The sequence below is a fragment of the Moschus berezovskii genome, chromosome 20, assembly GCF_049115385.1.
Source record: "Moschus berezovskii isolate FMDL1 chromosome 20, NW_MosBer_1.0, whole genome shotgun sequence".
Taxonomy (NCBI): Eukaryota; Metazoa; Chordata; class Mammalia; order Artiodactyla; family Moschidae; genus Moschus; species Moschus berezovskii.
The window spans coordinates 25,427,510-25,441,710 of NC_142479.1; the positions used below are offsets into that span (position 1 = coordinate 25,427,510).

General features: G+C 55.4%; 1 protein-coding gene across 7 annotated transcripts in view; it reads right to left on the reverse strand.

The window, feature by feature from the left end:
* Positions 1-229: 229 nt before the first annotated feature.
* The window catches only part of ACACA (acetyl-CoA carboxylase alpha), a 240,643-nt gene continuing 226,671 nt past the window's right edge, over positions 230-14,201 (reverse strand). For all 7 annotated transcript variants that reach the window (XM_055400493.2, XM_055400510.2, XM_055400527.2 and 4 more), the window contains 4 exons: positions 11,474-11,628; positions 10,438-10,608; positions 3,844-3,980; positions 230-2,027 (listed from right to left, as the gene is read on the reverse strand). In XM_055400493.2, the coding sequence (XP_055256468.1) occupies positions 1,904-2,027; positions 3,844-3,980; positions 10,438-10,608; positions 11,474-11,628 (587 nt within the window). In that variant the 3' untranslated portion in view covers positions 230-1,903. The remainder of the gene's footprint in view (positions 2,028-3,843; positions 3,981-10,437; positions 10,609-11,473; positions 11,629-14,201) is intronic.

The window sequence follows — 14,201 nt, forward strand, 5'->3', positions numbered from 1 at the left end:
TGCCTTGGCAGCCTTGGGTGTGCAGTGGCAGCCTCGTGTGTGAAAAGGGCTGTGTTGACTTGTCCTTAGACAAGAGCCCTGTCCAGGTAAAGACCTCAGTGGGGGCTCTGGGGATGGGGAGTGAGCATCACTGAACTCTCGAGACGAAGCGTTCACTGAGCATGTCAGTGTGGTGGTGGAGAGTAAACGCGCGTCGCCCACCCAGCCCCTGAAGAAACGCCAGAGCAAGCACAGGACCTCACACCACCTGTAGGCGTGTGGAATTTTATTTATTGTAGAAAAGTGTAGAGGAATAATCTGGTCAAAGATGGATCCAATTCTTGCTGGGTAAGCAGATACCAGCTACAGTGGACATTCTTCTTGGACTGAATGTCATCCCCACCTTCTCCTGTTCTTCCTGGCCAGGACAGCGCTGAACCCCGCAGCAGGGCCGCTGGGCTGAGGCTCCGGGGCCAGACAGCCACACGTCCAGCCCTACAGGGCCCTTCTGCACAGGCGGGTCCCGGGGACGAGGAAAGGGGCTCACAAATTGTGCGTGAACTGGAGGGTTAAGGCTCAAAACTGGAGCGGGTACGAAAGCGTTCATACCCCCGCTTCTCAGACGTCTTACTGAGTTCCTCCTCGGTCACCAGCGACAAATGCAATTTGCTACGCTGTAGGAACCGGATGCTAGCCCAGCCCTGCTCACCTGCCACTCTTGCAAGGAACAGCAGTGGGGGAATCGGGAAGCTCTTTCCTTGAATAAACTGGTGGTTGAGAAGAAGCTCTCCGTCGCCTGTGAGCAGGCCCCTGCCGCTGGCCGGGGAGGGGCCCGTGAACCCAGTGGTCAGCAGCACCATGAAGGGGTCGTAGACAACCTTAAGGTCCCGTGGGTCCTGTGTTCCCTGGAAGCCCCCATGGCGGGGAAGACCAGTTTCTGGAGCCTAGGGCCCTGATGTCAGCGGGGCACCTTTCCACGGCTGCACGTGGGGCCTGTGTGTTCGAGGAGGAGCGTCCACTGCTAGAAGGGTGGACCCGGGAACAGAGGCCAGCCCCACAGGGACTCCTCACCCCGTGGCTGTCAGCGCCCGGCTGGACGCTGCCAGCCTTCCGCGTCCTACAGAGAGGCTGGCCGGCCTGCCCTCGCCGTGGCTCGACGCCTGGTTTCCGTCAGGGACAGGAGGGCAGCTCCCCGGCTCCTCCTCCGCCAGCTTGGACCACGGCACCGCCAGTGGGGCCCCGAGCACCTCAGCTGGCCACGCGGTGGCCCCTGGGGCCGCGGCAGGTCAGCCTCCCCGAGGTCGTTCTCAGAGAAGGGGACCTGGGCGGGGGCCCCGAAACCAGCAACAGTGACTTGGCTTCTCTGCTTCTCGGATCATGGTTTTGCCCCCGTCTTTGAGTTCCATGGACCTGCAGACCTCATGCTCTGACTTTCCCTCCTAAGCAGGGCCTCGGTGCGAGGAGACCGGGGGCCCGGCAAGGTGGAGGGACAGCAGTGTGAGGATCCCCTCCCACTCCTGGTCCCAGCCCTCCTCTGCTGCCAGTGGCTGCAGGCTCCCGGGGCCAGGGGCGAGCGTGGGCTGCTGCCTGCCGACCACCCTGCCTCCGAGCGCGGGCCAGGGGCGGCCAGGACAGCCCCGCTCGGTTGTGGGAAGACCTCGTGGTACGTGCTGTACCGTCATTGTCTTTAGGTTCGGGGTGCGGAGAGGGGGCTGCAGCCACAGCCAGGGTTAATAAATACTGAACGGGGGGGTGTGGCCCGTGGCCCGACGTGTTATACGGAACAGAACACATCGAGGGGAAGCAAAGAGCCGCTTGACCTGGCGCTGGGTCCCATGGCAGCTCACTGCGGTGGGTTCGGGTGGGACGGGCCCCTCTGGCCCTCGGCTCCGGAGGCAGGGTGGGGGTGGGCGGGAAGCTCTTCCTACGTTGACGGCGAGTCCATCGTCGAGAGGATCCGGACGACTTCTGCTCGCTGGGTGGACGAGATGTGCTGTGTCATGTGGACAATGGAATCCATGGCGACCTCTGGGTTGGCCTGGACCAAGCTGGAAGGGGAAATTGGGGATGGTGAGATCAAGAGAGACAGCCGTGCCGGGATCAGCAGGGCTTTCGAACCACCCGAGAACCTATCCCAGGGTCCGCCGTGGATCCGGCAGCCCCTACCTCACCTTGTCTACTTGAAACATGCCCCCCACAGCACGGTTGGCACCAGACGAACTGCAAACGCTCCGCTATGTCCGAAAGTGCGGAAGTAACTTAAACCAAAACCAAGACTGGGGCATGTCAGGAAGACAGTGGGCGCTGCGTGGGGCTGCTCCCACTGGCTAAACCCGGGACACGTGGGCGTCAGAAACGAGTTACAGTCATTGAAAAGATGGAAGACACGCACTGGTCTACACCAATAATGAATACAGAATAAATGGAGGCAGGGAGAGGACTTCTGCTGGCGGGAGAATCGGGGTGGTCACAGGTGGCTGTGGAGCACGTGCAGGAGCTGGAACGTCCTCATTTTGCAGCCTCGCTGTAAAGACTGGATCGAGCATGACTCACCCCCGGGTGCTAAATGCAAGCAGAAGTTCTGATAAGCAGGAATCTGCATGGCCTGTAAGTGTCTCTCCACAGACTGGTTAGTAGGTTTGAGGAGAAAGATCAGGAGTTGGACAGTGGGGGAGTCGAGCAGCAGCTCGACCAGGTGATGGAAGCTAATGGGGACCGGCAGGTGACGTCACGCGCCCTCAGATGCGGCGCCCCATGGGCCCCACCATCACAGACGTGACATCTGGGCTGCGAATGCACAGCCTGAATCTAATCACAAGGAGATGTCAGGCAAACTCAGAATGAGCAGTGGTCTACAAAGGGTGGTTTAAATAAAAAGGCGTGGTGTTCAATTTATAAAAATTCATCATGTTACCACGGTTATGTCAGGGAATAGCCCTATTAGCAAAGGCATACTGAAGTATTGGGGGTAAAGGGCCATGACGGGCCATGATAGATGTAACGTACCTTTAAATGGTTCCAAAAAGGAAAGAAATACACATATGAGTGTGCTGACTCTTTTTATACATAAAACACACACAAATGATACAGCAGATGAAGAATGGGGAGAAGGGCAGTTAGGGAGTCTGGGATGGACACATACACATGCTCTATTTAAAATGGGTAACCAGCAGGGGCCTCCTCATAGCGCAGGAAACTCTGCTCCGCGGTATGTGCCAGCGTGGATGGGAAGGGGTCTGGGGGACATAGACACGTGTATGTACGGCTGAGTCCCTTTGCTGTTCCCCTGAAACTATCACAACGTTGTTAACTGGCTGGACTCCAATATGAAATAAAACAAATTTAAAAAGAAACTAACGATACAGCAAATGAGGCAAAATGTAAACAGCATGCACGTCTGGGTTCAGACTTGTTCCCTGTACTGGGTTTTAGCTTTGCAGTTTTTCTGTAAGTGAAATGTAGTCGAAATGAAAAGTTCAGGAAAACGTCCCCTGCAGTCTCTGCCACCCAGCCCGTGGAGGAGACAGGAGCCTCTAGAACACAGCTCCCTCTTGGCTGGGGGAGGAGGTGGTTTCCTGGGGAACCAGGATGCAAAGGGCTTTCCTCCCAGAGCCGTTCACCCAGTTTAAGGATCTGCATCTGGAGCTCACAGTTGGGCACGGTGAGCTCAGCCATCGTCGCTAAGTGCCCCTGGGGACCAGCCGCTGAGCGAGCACTGTGCTCCTGGACTCTGCTCTGATCTGACCAGTGTCTCAAACAGAAGGGGCCGCAAAGAGCGCGCGGCATCGTCACCCCGCCGTTTGTGCAGACGTCGCTCGTTCCCCCGCCCTCCTCTGCTGCAGAGCCCCCTCCCTGGGGCCTCACCTGCGGATCTGCTTGAGGACGTAGTCTCTGCTGATGTACTTGATGTTCTCCTCGATCACCGAGCGGACGCCGTCTTCCTCTGTCAGCTGTTTCTCCAGCCACTCCACCAGGTCCTTGTTGTTGTCCCAGACATAGGCCTGCAAACAGACAACGCCCACTCAGATGCCGGGGCCCGTCCTGGCCGGACACCCTGACTGCTCCACAGCTGGAAGGGCCACTGCACAAGTGTCCTCAGTAAGAGTCATGCCCCGCTCCTCCGTGACTGCTGGCTCTGTAGGAGGCGGTGGAAACAGGCCTCAGGACAGCAGCCGTCCTCGCCCTCCCTGGCCAGCTTTCTGATGTGACACGCATGCCTGGAGAGCCCTCCTGGGCACCGCCCAGAGGCATCTGTGCTCACACGGACGCTGGTGCCGCTGTTTTGTCCCTGACTAACTGTTCAGTCAAGAGCTGAATGGGCATGAAACACGTGTGGGACTTCCCGATGGCGAAGACTCTGCGCTCCCGATGCAGGGGGCCCAGGTTCAATCCCTGGTTGGGGAACTAGATCCCATATGGCACAACTCAGAGTTAGAATGCCAAAGTCAGGATCCCAAGTGCTGCAGCTAAGACCCAGGGCAGCCAAATAAACAAACAAATGCTGAAAAAAGAAAGCAACTGGTGCTTTTTGAGGAGCTGAGACACAATTCCTAAGCACAGGACTCTGGTCCCAGCTGGCTGTGGAGGCCTCTGGCCTCGGAGCCTGAAGCGGCCAGAGGCGAGGGGCGTCCTGCCACCAGGTCAGAAACCTAAACCCTGGTTCACTGTGCGAGTTTCCCAAATGGTCAGGACGTCCATTGCCCCAAAAGTCTCAACACACCACCTCTCACCTCCTCCTTTCAAGATCATTTAGCTGAGCATTTCCCAGGTAGTTGACTCCATAATAATTCAGGAGTGTGTTAGAAACCTAATAGCCTTCTCCTGGCTCTCGTCTCCTCTCATTTTCTTTACAAATCATTTAGGAATCGTTTTGTTAATGGTTTCCGGAAAACCAAGTACTGCCATTAGGGCTCATTCATATTTATGTCATTTTGTTTGGGTAATTAAACTCAAAGCTCGTCATTTAAAGGTGCGCTACCCTCCTCTGTTATCACTAACCGAGTCAAAGTCAGAATGACAATGAGTTTGGTGCTGTAATTTAATAGGTGGGTGCATTAGGGAGCTCAGGAGGTGGCCCAGGAAGCCTGGATACCCTCGAAGGGGCCCGCACTGCAGCTGGGATGCGGGGGGCCTGCCAAGCGTGGAGGGCGCATCCTCACTACACCCCGCTAGAGGTGGCACGTGGGAAGCCAGGAGCTGCGCTGCTTCCTAAAGGTTCCAAGCTGGGCCTTTAAAAATAAGGGTCTCTTCTCAGACCCTCCTGTCCCCATCTCTCTCTTGGCCAGTGAGTCCACGGAGGCTGGGTGTTTATTATATACCTTGTAACTGACTTCCACGTTTCTAATGCGTCTTAAGGAGTCCTTCACAGTGGAACGATTAAGGAGCCCCAGGATTAAGGACCAGCGAGACGCCTTTTCTAGTTCTTTTGTCCATTTCCTTTGCTGGCTCCAAATTTGCCCATCCCTGTTTGTCATCCCTGGTGAAAAGGTCAGTTCTCCTGGTCAGGGTGGGGCGGCCAGGACAGGGTGAGGCTGAGGGGAGGTCGTCCCCCAGCTCCATGCGCGGGCAGGATGCTGGCACCCCGAGGCTGAATGGCAGGTGAGTACTTTGTTCCGAGAAAAAGGAGGCACCACACCACTCTATCAACAAGGGTGGGGGTGGCGATGGTCCCTGAGGCACGGTGGTCTTAGCGTCGTGTGCCAGCCCCTGTCCACCGCACTCGCGGATGGCGTGCCGGCATGCCATCTCCACCGTGGGGATTTGGACTTCTGCACATGCCCTTTACTTATGAGGATTTAGGGGGAGGAAAATAGAAAACAATGCATGCTTCTTGGGTTTCAGAATGGGGGGGTGGGGAAACCTAGATTTACCCAAGAATTCCAAAGCCTTTAGTTTAGGAGAATATTTAATACTCTTATTAATCATTTTTAATCCGTTTGCTTTTAATTAAGAAACAGCATGATGCTTTCCTATCAACATATGCCAGGGAGCAGATTAATTGTGGCTTAAGATAACTCTCCTTGATTGGTGTAATGTATTAGCTAACGAGATGCCTGCTTCTAACGATGCTCAGACGCTGCACTGGCAGGCCTGCTGCCCTCCAGAGAACACGGCTCTCCTGTCCCCTCCTGCAGCCACAGAGTACGCTAGGTGTTCAAACACTAGAAAAGTTCCCAGAGAGAATTAAAGCAACACGTCCCACGGTTTGGAAAATGCAGGCCCCCTTATGTGAACGGTTTGCTGTTCACTCAAAATGTGAGTGGACAATGACCCCCAGGTCCAACCCTGGTCAAGTGTCAACTACAGCGCTGAGCGCACAGCAGCCACAGGGTCGTGATCCCGGTCAACAGCGTTTTTAGCAAGAATCAACAAACGTAGGCACTGCAGCCCCATGGGTATTAATAACAGACCTGGGAGGGTTTGCTCTGCTATTGTGAGCAAGCTTCCCCCACCCAGGGCCGGGGAGCCTGAAGTTTCTTGTTTGCCCTCCCGGAACAGAGCCACGAGGCTCGTCACTCCATCCAGCACGGGCCAACAGTCTGCTGTCATCATTCCCTCCTTGATTACTCCCACTGTGGATTTCAAGCCCCTGTGACATGCTGGTCTGCTCATCTCATGACAGGCCTGAGCCCGTATGTTACCTGCCTGCACTCATCCCAATCGGAAAGTTTTAATACCAGCAAAGTATCGATGATTAAAGGTCACAGCAGCATGGCCTTACAGTACGTGTTCAGCAGGCACTTTATCCGGCTGTGCATCCGTGGGTCAGTATCTCTGGCATAACTCCGCTCACTAATTGTGTGTAGTAATTAGTCTATCTTACAAAATCTAAATGACCTGTTGGGAAAGTTTCATTCCTAATGTATCGGATTGCTGTTAAGGCCTCCTTACATGGTGGTGCAGCAGGGCCTGGGGGTGAGTGGGCCACAGGCTGATGGATGTGGGCCCAAAGCCCAGGCCCCGCAGATAACTCACCTTGTGAGCGGCCTGGAGACACCTCTGCAAAGCGATTTTTTTTTTTTTTCTGAGGCTTTGGAGCATACTAGCAATAGCCCCGTGGGCTGGGGTGGCCTGCTGGACCTCATTTCTGGGCAGCCCTGCTGCCCAGGTTCCACCTCGCCTCCTCCCTTCCTGGCCCTAAATCAGAAGCTTGGTGCCCGAGATGTGCTCACGGGATGCTTGGGGGCACTGGGAATCAGATGGCCCCATCGCTGGTGCTTCTTCCCTTACCGACCACGAGGGCCTCCGCTGGTCATTGGTCTCATTTGGGAATCCAGAAGAATGGATTTGTCGCTTCCTGGGTGGTAAGGGAGCACCGTGGCATCCTGGATCTTGGACAGATTAGGGCCAAGTCAAGGGTTTCCCTGGTGGCTCAGCGGTGAAGAATCCGCCTGCCAATGCAGGGGACTCGGGTTTGTCCCCTGAGTCAGGACAATCCCCTGGAGAAAGAACTGGCAACCACTCCAGTGTTCCCGCCTGGGAAATGCCACGGACAGAGGAGCCTGGCGGGCTGCAGTCCACGGGGTCACAAAGCGTCGGACACGACCGAGCGACCCAACAAGAAGCCAGAGAGCTGACTGCGAGCGCACTGGGCGCGCGGCTCCACCCTTTTAGCTGCGCTGTTGCTGAGCCCGCCTTCTAACATGCCACGCTGAGGGGGCGCTCGGTCCTTACAACGTCGTTCACGATGCCCCGACCCTTGTGAAACAAACAACATCCCTATTTGACACGTGAGGAGAGGGAGGGTTAAGTACGTCTGAGCCAGCAAATGGCAAAGCGGGGATCCAAAAAGTGTTAAGATTCCAGAAAACACATCCTTCTCAATTTCTTCTACTGGAGCTTGGATGGGGTGGGGGTGGGGTGGGAAGTCGGCCTGTCTGAAAAACCACACACCTTCCACTATGGATCTGAGAGTCAGCAGAGGAAACGTGCCCATGGGACACACGTGTGCCTTGCTCTGACAGCCAGATTGAATCAAAGCTCTTGTTCTCTTTTCAGGGAACTGTGGTGATGCTTCTCTCCTGCCTGCAGTCAAACTACAAACCGTAAACCGTACTATTTCCTACGGTGGGACTGCCCCTGTGGATTCAAACAGAGTCCCATAACGCATGGCAACAGATTCCTCTAAGGGAGACAAAAGAATTCTGCTCCTCAGTTAGAAGACATCACAGTGTCTTCAGACTTGCTGTCCCAGAATCTCTTTTTTCAGGACTAAGATTTAAAACAAATTTCTATGAGAAAAGGAACACACATCATGGCCAACAGACTCCTACGCTAAGTGTCCTTCCTTACCAGTCATCACAGTAAGGATCAGAGGGGCCGAGCCAGGTTCGAGACCTGGAGTGACCACAGCGTGCAACAGACACCCCCGTTTGGAGAACCGAGGGAAGGTGCGGGTTTTGAGGTGCTCCCTCATTCCCAAGCACTGAGCAGGCTTGGCCCCTCCGAGGCAGCCACACGGCCTTTCAACAGGGCGACACTCTCTGCTCTCAAGGGCGCTGCAGATTTTATCACCTGCCTCCCGCTAACCCGAGTTCTGCTGAGCCCGCAGAATCCGGAAGGAGTTTTCAAAGCCGCACGGAGAGATCGCCCGCCCTTCCTCTCTCTGTCCCCCTGCCCTGAGGGCTCCGGGGGACGCTGATTTCTGTAGATGGGGGAGTGGTACCTTGGGTCCCAGAGCCTCTGGTCCCCCTCCTGAGCCGGGGTGTCTTCTGCACTTGACCTTCAGCCAGGAGCGTGTGCACACGGCACCCGACATCGACAACGGAGGCGTGACCTGCTTCCCAGCCAGGCTGTCCCCGGGGCCGGGGGTGCCCCCGAGGGCTCTGTCGCTGGCTTCCTGCACCCTTGTGCCCGCCAGGCCGGCGCACACTCCATTTACCTGGCCAGCTGCTCCGAACTGCAGAACAACCTCTTATTTTACACTTGCGTGACTTTCAATGCCAACTTCCACACGAAGCTGGCAGTGGCCACTGACAAAATCGTCTCACTCAATTACGATGCCATGAACTGACCTGAACCTGAACCACAAGTCGCAGAAGGCTGTGCTCCCCGGCTGCACATCTGAAATATTTATCCAAGGCAGCTTTTCAGTCGTAAAGAAACAGGGGGGCTTAACACAGGGGGGAATTGTAGAATCACCCCAACCCACTGACTTTCGGGGAACAGTCAGCGGAGACCTCAGGCGACACTTCCTGGGAGGAGGCCGGCATGCCTGCCATCCGGCCCTCCAAGCTGCACTCCAATCAGCCCCTCAGCAATGCTCTAAGCCGGCAGTCACCAACTGTCTTCCGTCACACGGCTACCAGGAAGAGAGAAGCGCACTTCTAGCACGTTACTACTCATACGCTGATAGAATGTGTATATAACGTTTATGATTCAATCCAGGTACTCACTATGAATAAAAGTTGACTGCTTTTTCTTAGTAAGAATAAATAGAAATGAAAGTTCCGACTTTTCCTGCCCATCCTCCCATGGACGGTCTTGTGCAGCCCAGGGTTCGAGAGGCAGGATCCGCAGTCCTGGGGCAGGATCACTGGGGACGCAGGTCCTGAACTCAGCCTGGGTATGATCGCTGGGGACGCGGCCTCAGTGGGCGCTGCGCCTGGCCCACCCCATGTGGTCACCCCCAGGAGCTGCCAGATCCACGGTTCCCTGCAGGGTGGACCTGAGATCGGAAGACCTTCAGCGGGAGCCTTTGTGCCCTCATCAGGGTCCCCTCCTGTCCGGTCCTGCCCCTCAGCACTGCCTCCAAGGGGCTGGCACACCTCACACAGGTCCTGCTGCCCATGAGACACTCAGCGGCTCCCACAGAGCCCAGGACAGAACCCAGCCCCTCTGCACACTCCTCCGGCCCGTGCTACCCTGGCTCCGGGCGATCCTGAGGTGCCTGCTGGGGCCCCACGCACGACACTCCCATCAGGCTTGGGGTGTGCTGTTCCCTCTGCCTGAAACGTTCCTCCCTTCCCCCAGTCCGGCTTTCCCTCTGCTTCCTTCCTACTCTGTTCTCAGGTCTCTGCTGAGACGTCACTTCTAGAAATCTTCCCAGACTCTGCCCTCCCTTCCCACAGAGGGGGTCAGACTCTGCGCTTTGGGAAGCCCCGCGTTTGCCATGGCTGATGTCGGCCACTCTTGTACGTGACCTCTTGATGCCTCGGTCACCCTTCCTTGGTGATGGGCTCAGCGAGGACGGGAGCAATGTCTGCCTCTCTCCCTGGCCGGTATATATTGATTGGAAGCATTCAGGAAGGTTTGCTGAATGACTGAACGAGCTGCAAGGAACGCCTGACCGCCCCCTCACAAGCTGTCAGGACGTGTTACTGCGGGGAGGACACAAGGCTGAGGCCCGTACCCACCTTGCCCTCCCGAGGCCCAGAGACTCTCAGACACCAAGCTGGGCAGTGCTGGGGGTGGGGGGTGAGGAGCAGTGTGAAGGTTCCTCTGGGGGCGCCCACCTACCTTCACTGTTCCCTCCACCTCCACAAACCAGCGCCTTAACATGGCCTGGATCTGGCCATCAGTCAGCTCAGGGTTGGCGTTGTGGATTTTCTTCTTGACCAGGTCCTCCAGCAACAGACGCCTCAGCCGCCAGTAGAAGAAGGTGCGTGAAGTCTTCCAATCCAGGATGTCCTACCCCAGGACAACAGAAAGTTCAGTCACCCGAGCTCGGTGCCCAGGCCGGAGGACTCCATGGGCACAAACCCTATTCTCCAGCAAGTGCCTCGGAGACCTGAGAGCCGGCCATGAACTCCCAGCCCCTGCAGAAGTCTCCCTAGTTCAGAGCCACAGCCCCACGCACCCCTGACTGCAGCACCGTGCAGGGATGCGCCTGGCTGAAGGCAGGCCCACACGTGACCGAGATGTTCTGGAGGAGGTGGTGTCTCGAATTCCGAGATAGCCAGAGGGTGGCACTGGTTTTGAGCAGATAGCTCAACTTGCATGCAGGTTTTGGGTTTCCCTGCGGGCCCAGATGGTAAAGAATCTGCTTGCAATGCAGGAGACCTGGACTCCATCCCTGGGTTTGGAAGATCTTCTGGAGGAGGGCATGGCAACCCACTCCAGTATTCTTGCCTGGAGACTCCCAGGGCCAGAGGAGCCTGGTGGGCTACTGTCCATGGGGTCGTCAAGAGTCGGATACGACTGAGCGAGTAACACTTCACTTTAAATGAGGACTGGCTGCTGCTGGACTTGACCCTGGAGGAACCCGCAGCCTGAGGACCCCTGGGGCACTGTCCCCAGGGGACTGCGTGGGACTCAGTTTCCCGCCAGTAAAATGGAGCCCACCTCCTGAGGAGTCCCTAGGAACCTAAATCATGAATTGTTTTAGGATGATAACGGGCATAGCAAAGGGAAGAGGTCTCCTCTCCAGAAGAGAACATGGTCTCCTCCAAGCACAAGCCGACAGCTCCCTGCGAGGGAGCTGGTGTGCACACACGCTGGGTGCACGCGGGCTGGTGGCGCATCTCTGACAAGTCAGCAGGACCGCCGTACTCACATTAATGACTCCCTTCTCCTGCATGCGGCCTGGGGTGTCGTGCAAGTCCGCAAACTGCACGGCCACCTGGTGGTAGATGGGAAGAAGGAACTCCTCCCGCTCCTTCAGCTTGCTCTCCAGCTCCTTCCGCTCGGCCGCACTGAGCTCGGGGGTGCCTGCAAGGAGACAGACTGTCAGGGGTGGGGGGCCTGGAGCCCCTCCTCGGGAGCGGTCATGGTCCTGGGGGGCTCGGGGGCCCAGCTCTCTGCTGTCTTCGCCGCCTCTGCTGATAACTGGACCCCGGGGACGCCAGACCTGCTGTGGGGCCCTTCCCGGTGGGGTAGACAGTCATAAAAGCAGCCTCTGGGGGGCCCACTCCCCAAGCAGGTGCCAACCACCTCCTGGAGGCCTCTCCCCATCTCACTAAAAGTAGGTCCCTGGTCCCCACGAAGGACACTGTCCCGCGCCCCGTGGGCAGCCCCAGAACGGCCGCCCCGCCACGAGCGTGGATGGGGACACCCTTTCCCTCCGCACACGGACCAGCAGCACTTCCCGCCCCACGTCCGGTCACCTGCCCACCCCGATGAGGACCTGCTGTCTCCTCAAAGCTGGGAGCTGCCTGGCTTCACAGCTCTAAACTCACATGTGGATACTCTTAACCTGAAATTAGTTAGAATCCACCCCAGTAAGAGCCTGAAGCACATGTCTCCTGCTGGCTCGGTGGATTAGTCTGCCGCCTCATCTCCTGCCTGGGCTCTTATGGCCAGAGCCAACCCCTGACCACTGTGACAAAGACACTCTAGTTCTTGGGCTAAAAAAAGAGGAGGAGAAAAGAGAAAGGCAGGGGACTTCCCTGGTGGTCCAGTGGCTGAGACCCCGTGCTCCCAGTGCAGGGGGCCCTGGTTTGATCCCTGGTCAGGGAAGTAGATCCCGCATGACGCAACTAAGACCCACCCGGCACAGCCAAATAAATAAATAAAAGTCCACAAACCCCATCTGGATCACCAAATTTACAAGCACATGGCACCCTCACTCAAAAGATGAGACCGTGGAATTCCTTATAACAAGCAGCCTCCTGCCCCCACTCAACTGTACCCCAGGAGAGGAGATGCTCTGTTGTACTTTTTTCCCTAATGACTCTCAGAATGAGACTTGCAATCAATACTGAAAATTTAGCTGTCTGCCTAGCAAGGACGCGTAAGTCTAGCTGAAGGAGCAATAGATGACAGCCCCTGGTGTTGGCGACAACCTGAAGTGCTTGGTCACCAAAGCTGACAAACAACTGCATGACCACAGGTGATGGCATGCAGAAGAGAAAGGTCTCTCTCAGGCACGTCTGTCTGGAACGGGCCTCGCTGTTTATGCCACTATGAACCACAAGCTGTAAACAGCCTTGGGCTGCTGAGCGAGCTGTAAGTATCATCCATAAACATGTGTTAATAGAACAGGGGTAGAACTCTAGTACCTAGTTTCAGTTTTATGAGGTTTTTGGATACCCAAGTCCACTCTTTTTTTTTTTTTTTCTTTAAACCCACTGCTACTTTGAAGCTGTGATGAGCAGTGGGGAGGGCGATCCTTCCTTGGGCTCTGACACTGACCGATCACACTGGGCCCCTGACCCTTCGGCAGTCTTCTTTCCAAAGCAGGAACACGGCCTGACAACAGTGGGCCCCCCACTGTGAGACGAGATGGCAGCCCATTCATTCCAGTTTGACCAGTCTGGAGAATTCCTGGGAGGAGAGCTGACCAGCTTCTTCTGAGATGAGATGGTCACAGGTATAATACCCTTGACAGGGAAGCAAAGATCTTTTCTTCTCCAGTAAAAGGAACCAAGAGACTCCTTGGAGAAATGGTTGATTCCAGGGCTGGCTGGGGCAGGAGAAATATTAAGATGAACCTGGAACGTACTGTCACAACTGACCGGGCATGTAACAAGGACGCAGGAGGGGCCTCCCTGGCAGTCCGTGGTGAAGAGTCTGTGCCTCCACTGCAGGGGGTGCAAGTTTGATCCTTGGTCAAGGAACTAAGATGCCACACACCGTGTGGCCAAAACAAAGAACTTCTTAAAAAAAAAGACACAAGAGCCAGTGTGAAGGCGTTCCAGCAGGCTAAATCTGGGACAATTTGAGCATCGGGCAGAATATTTATGGAATTAAATAAGAACCTGTAAGTCACCCTGACACGTGTAATTAAATGGAAGAGAAGGGGAAATAAAGCCCATCCTCTCCCCAGACCAACAACTAATAGAGAAGGAACAGCAGAATTAGAAAATCACCATTTTACAGCCATCACAGTCATCGATTCTGCCAAGAATTATCAATAGATACTAAAACTAGTAGTGTGTGAGCATTTGACGAGAACAGGAATATTTACCTAGTCTCAAAGTATCTCCTTACAAATTACTTATTAATTACAAAGGGGAAGATGGCAACTTTACAGAGGATTAACCCAGTGAACAAAACCTTAAACAAGGAATCAATGCTGACCAGCACCGAAGGCAGGACAAGCTGACGTCACGCGCCTCCTGACAAAGCGTCCTGAGAAGGACATGACATCACCTTTGCAACATTCCTGCCAAGAATGCATGCTCTGACTCTACCCTCGGGGAAATGTAAGACAGACCCAAATTGTGGAACATGGTACAGAGTGACCTGGACTTTGTAAACAATGTCAAGATCATGAAAGACAAAGAAAGGCCAAAGAACTATCCCAGATTAAAGGAGACAAAATCCTGGAGGACAAATTGCAA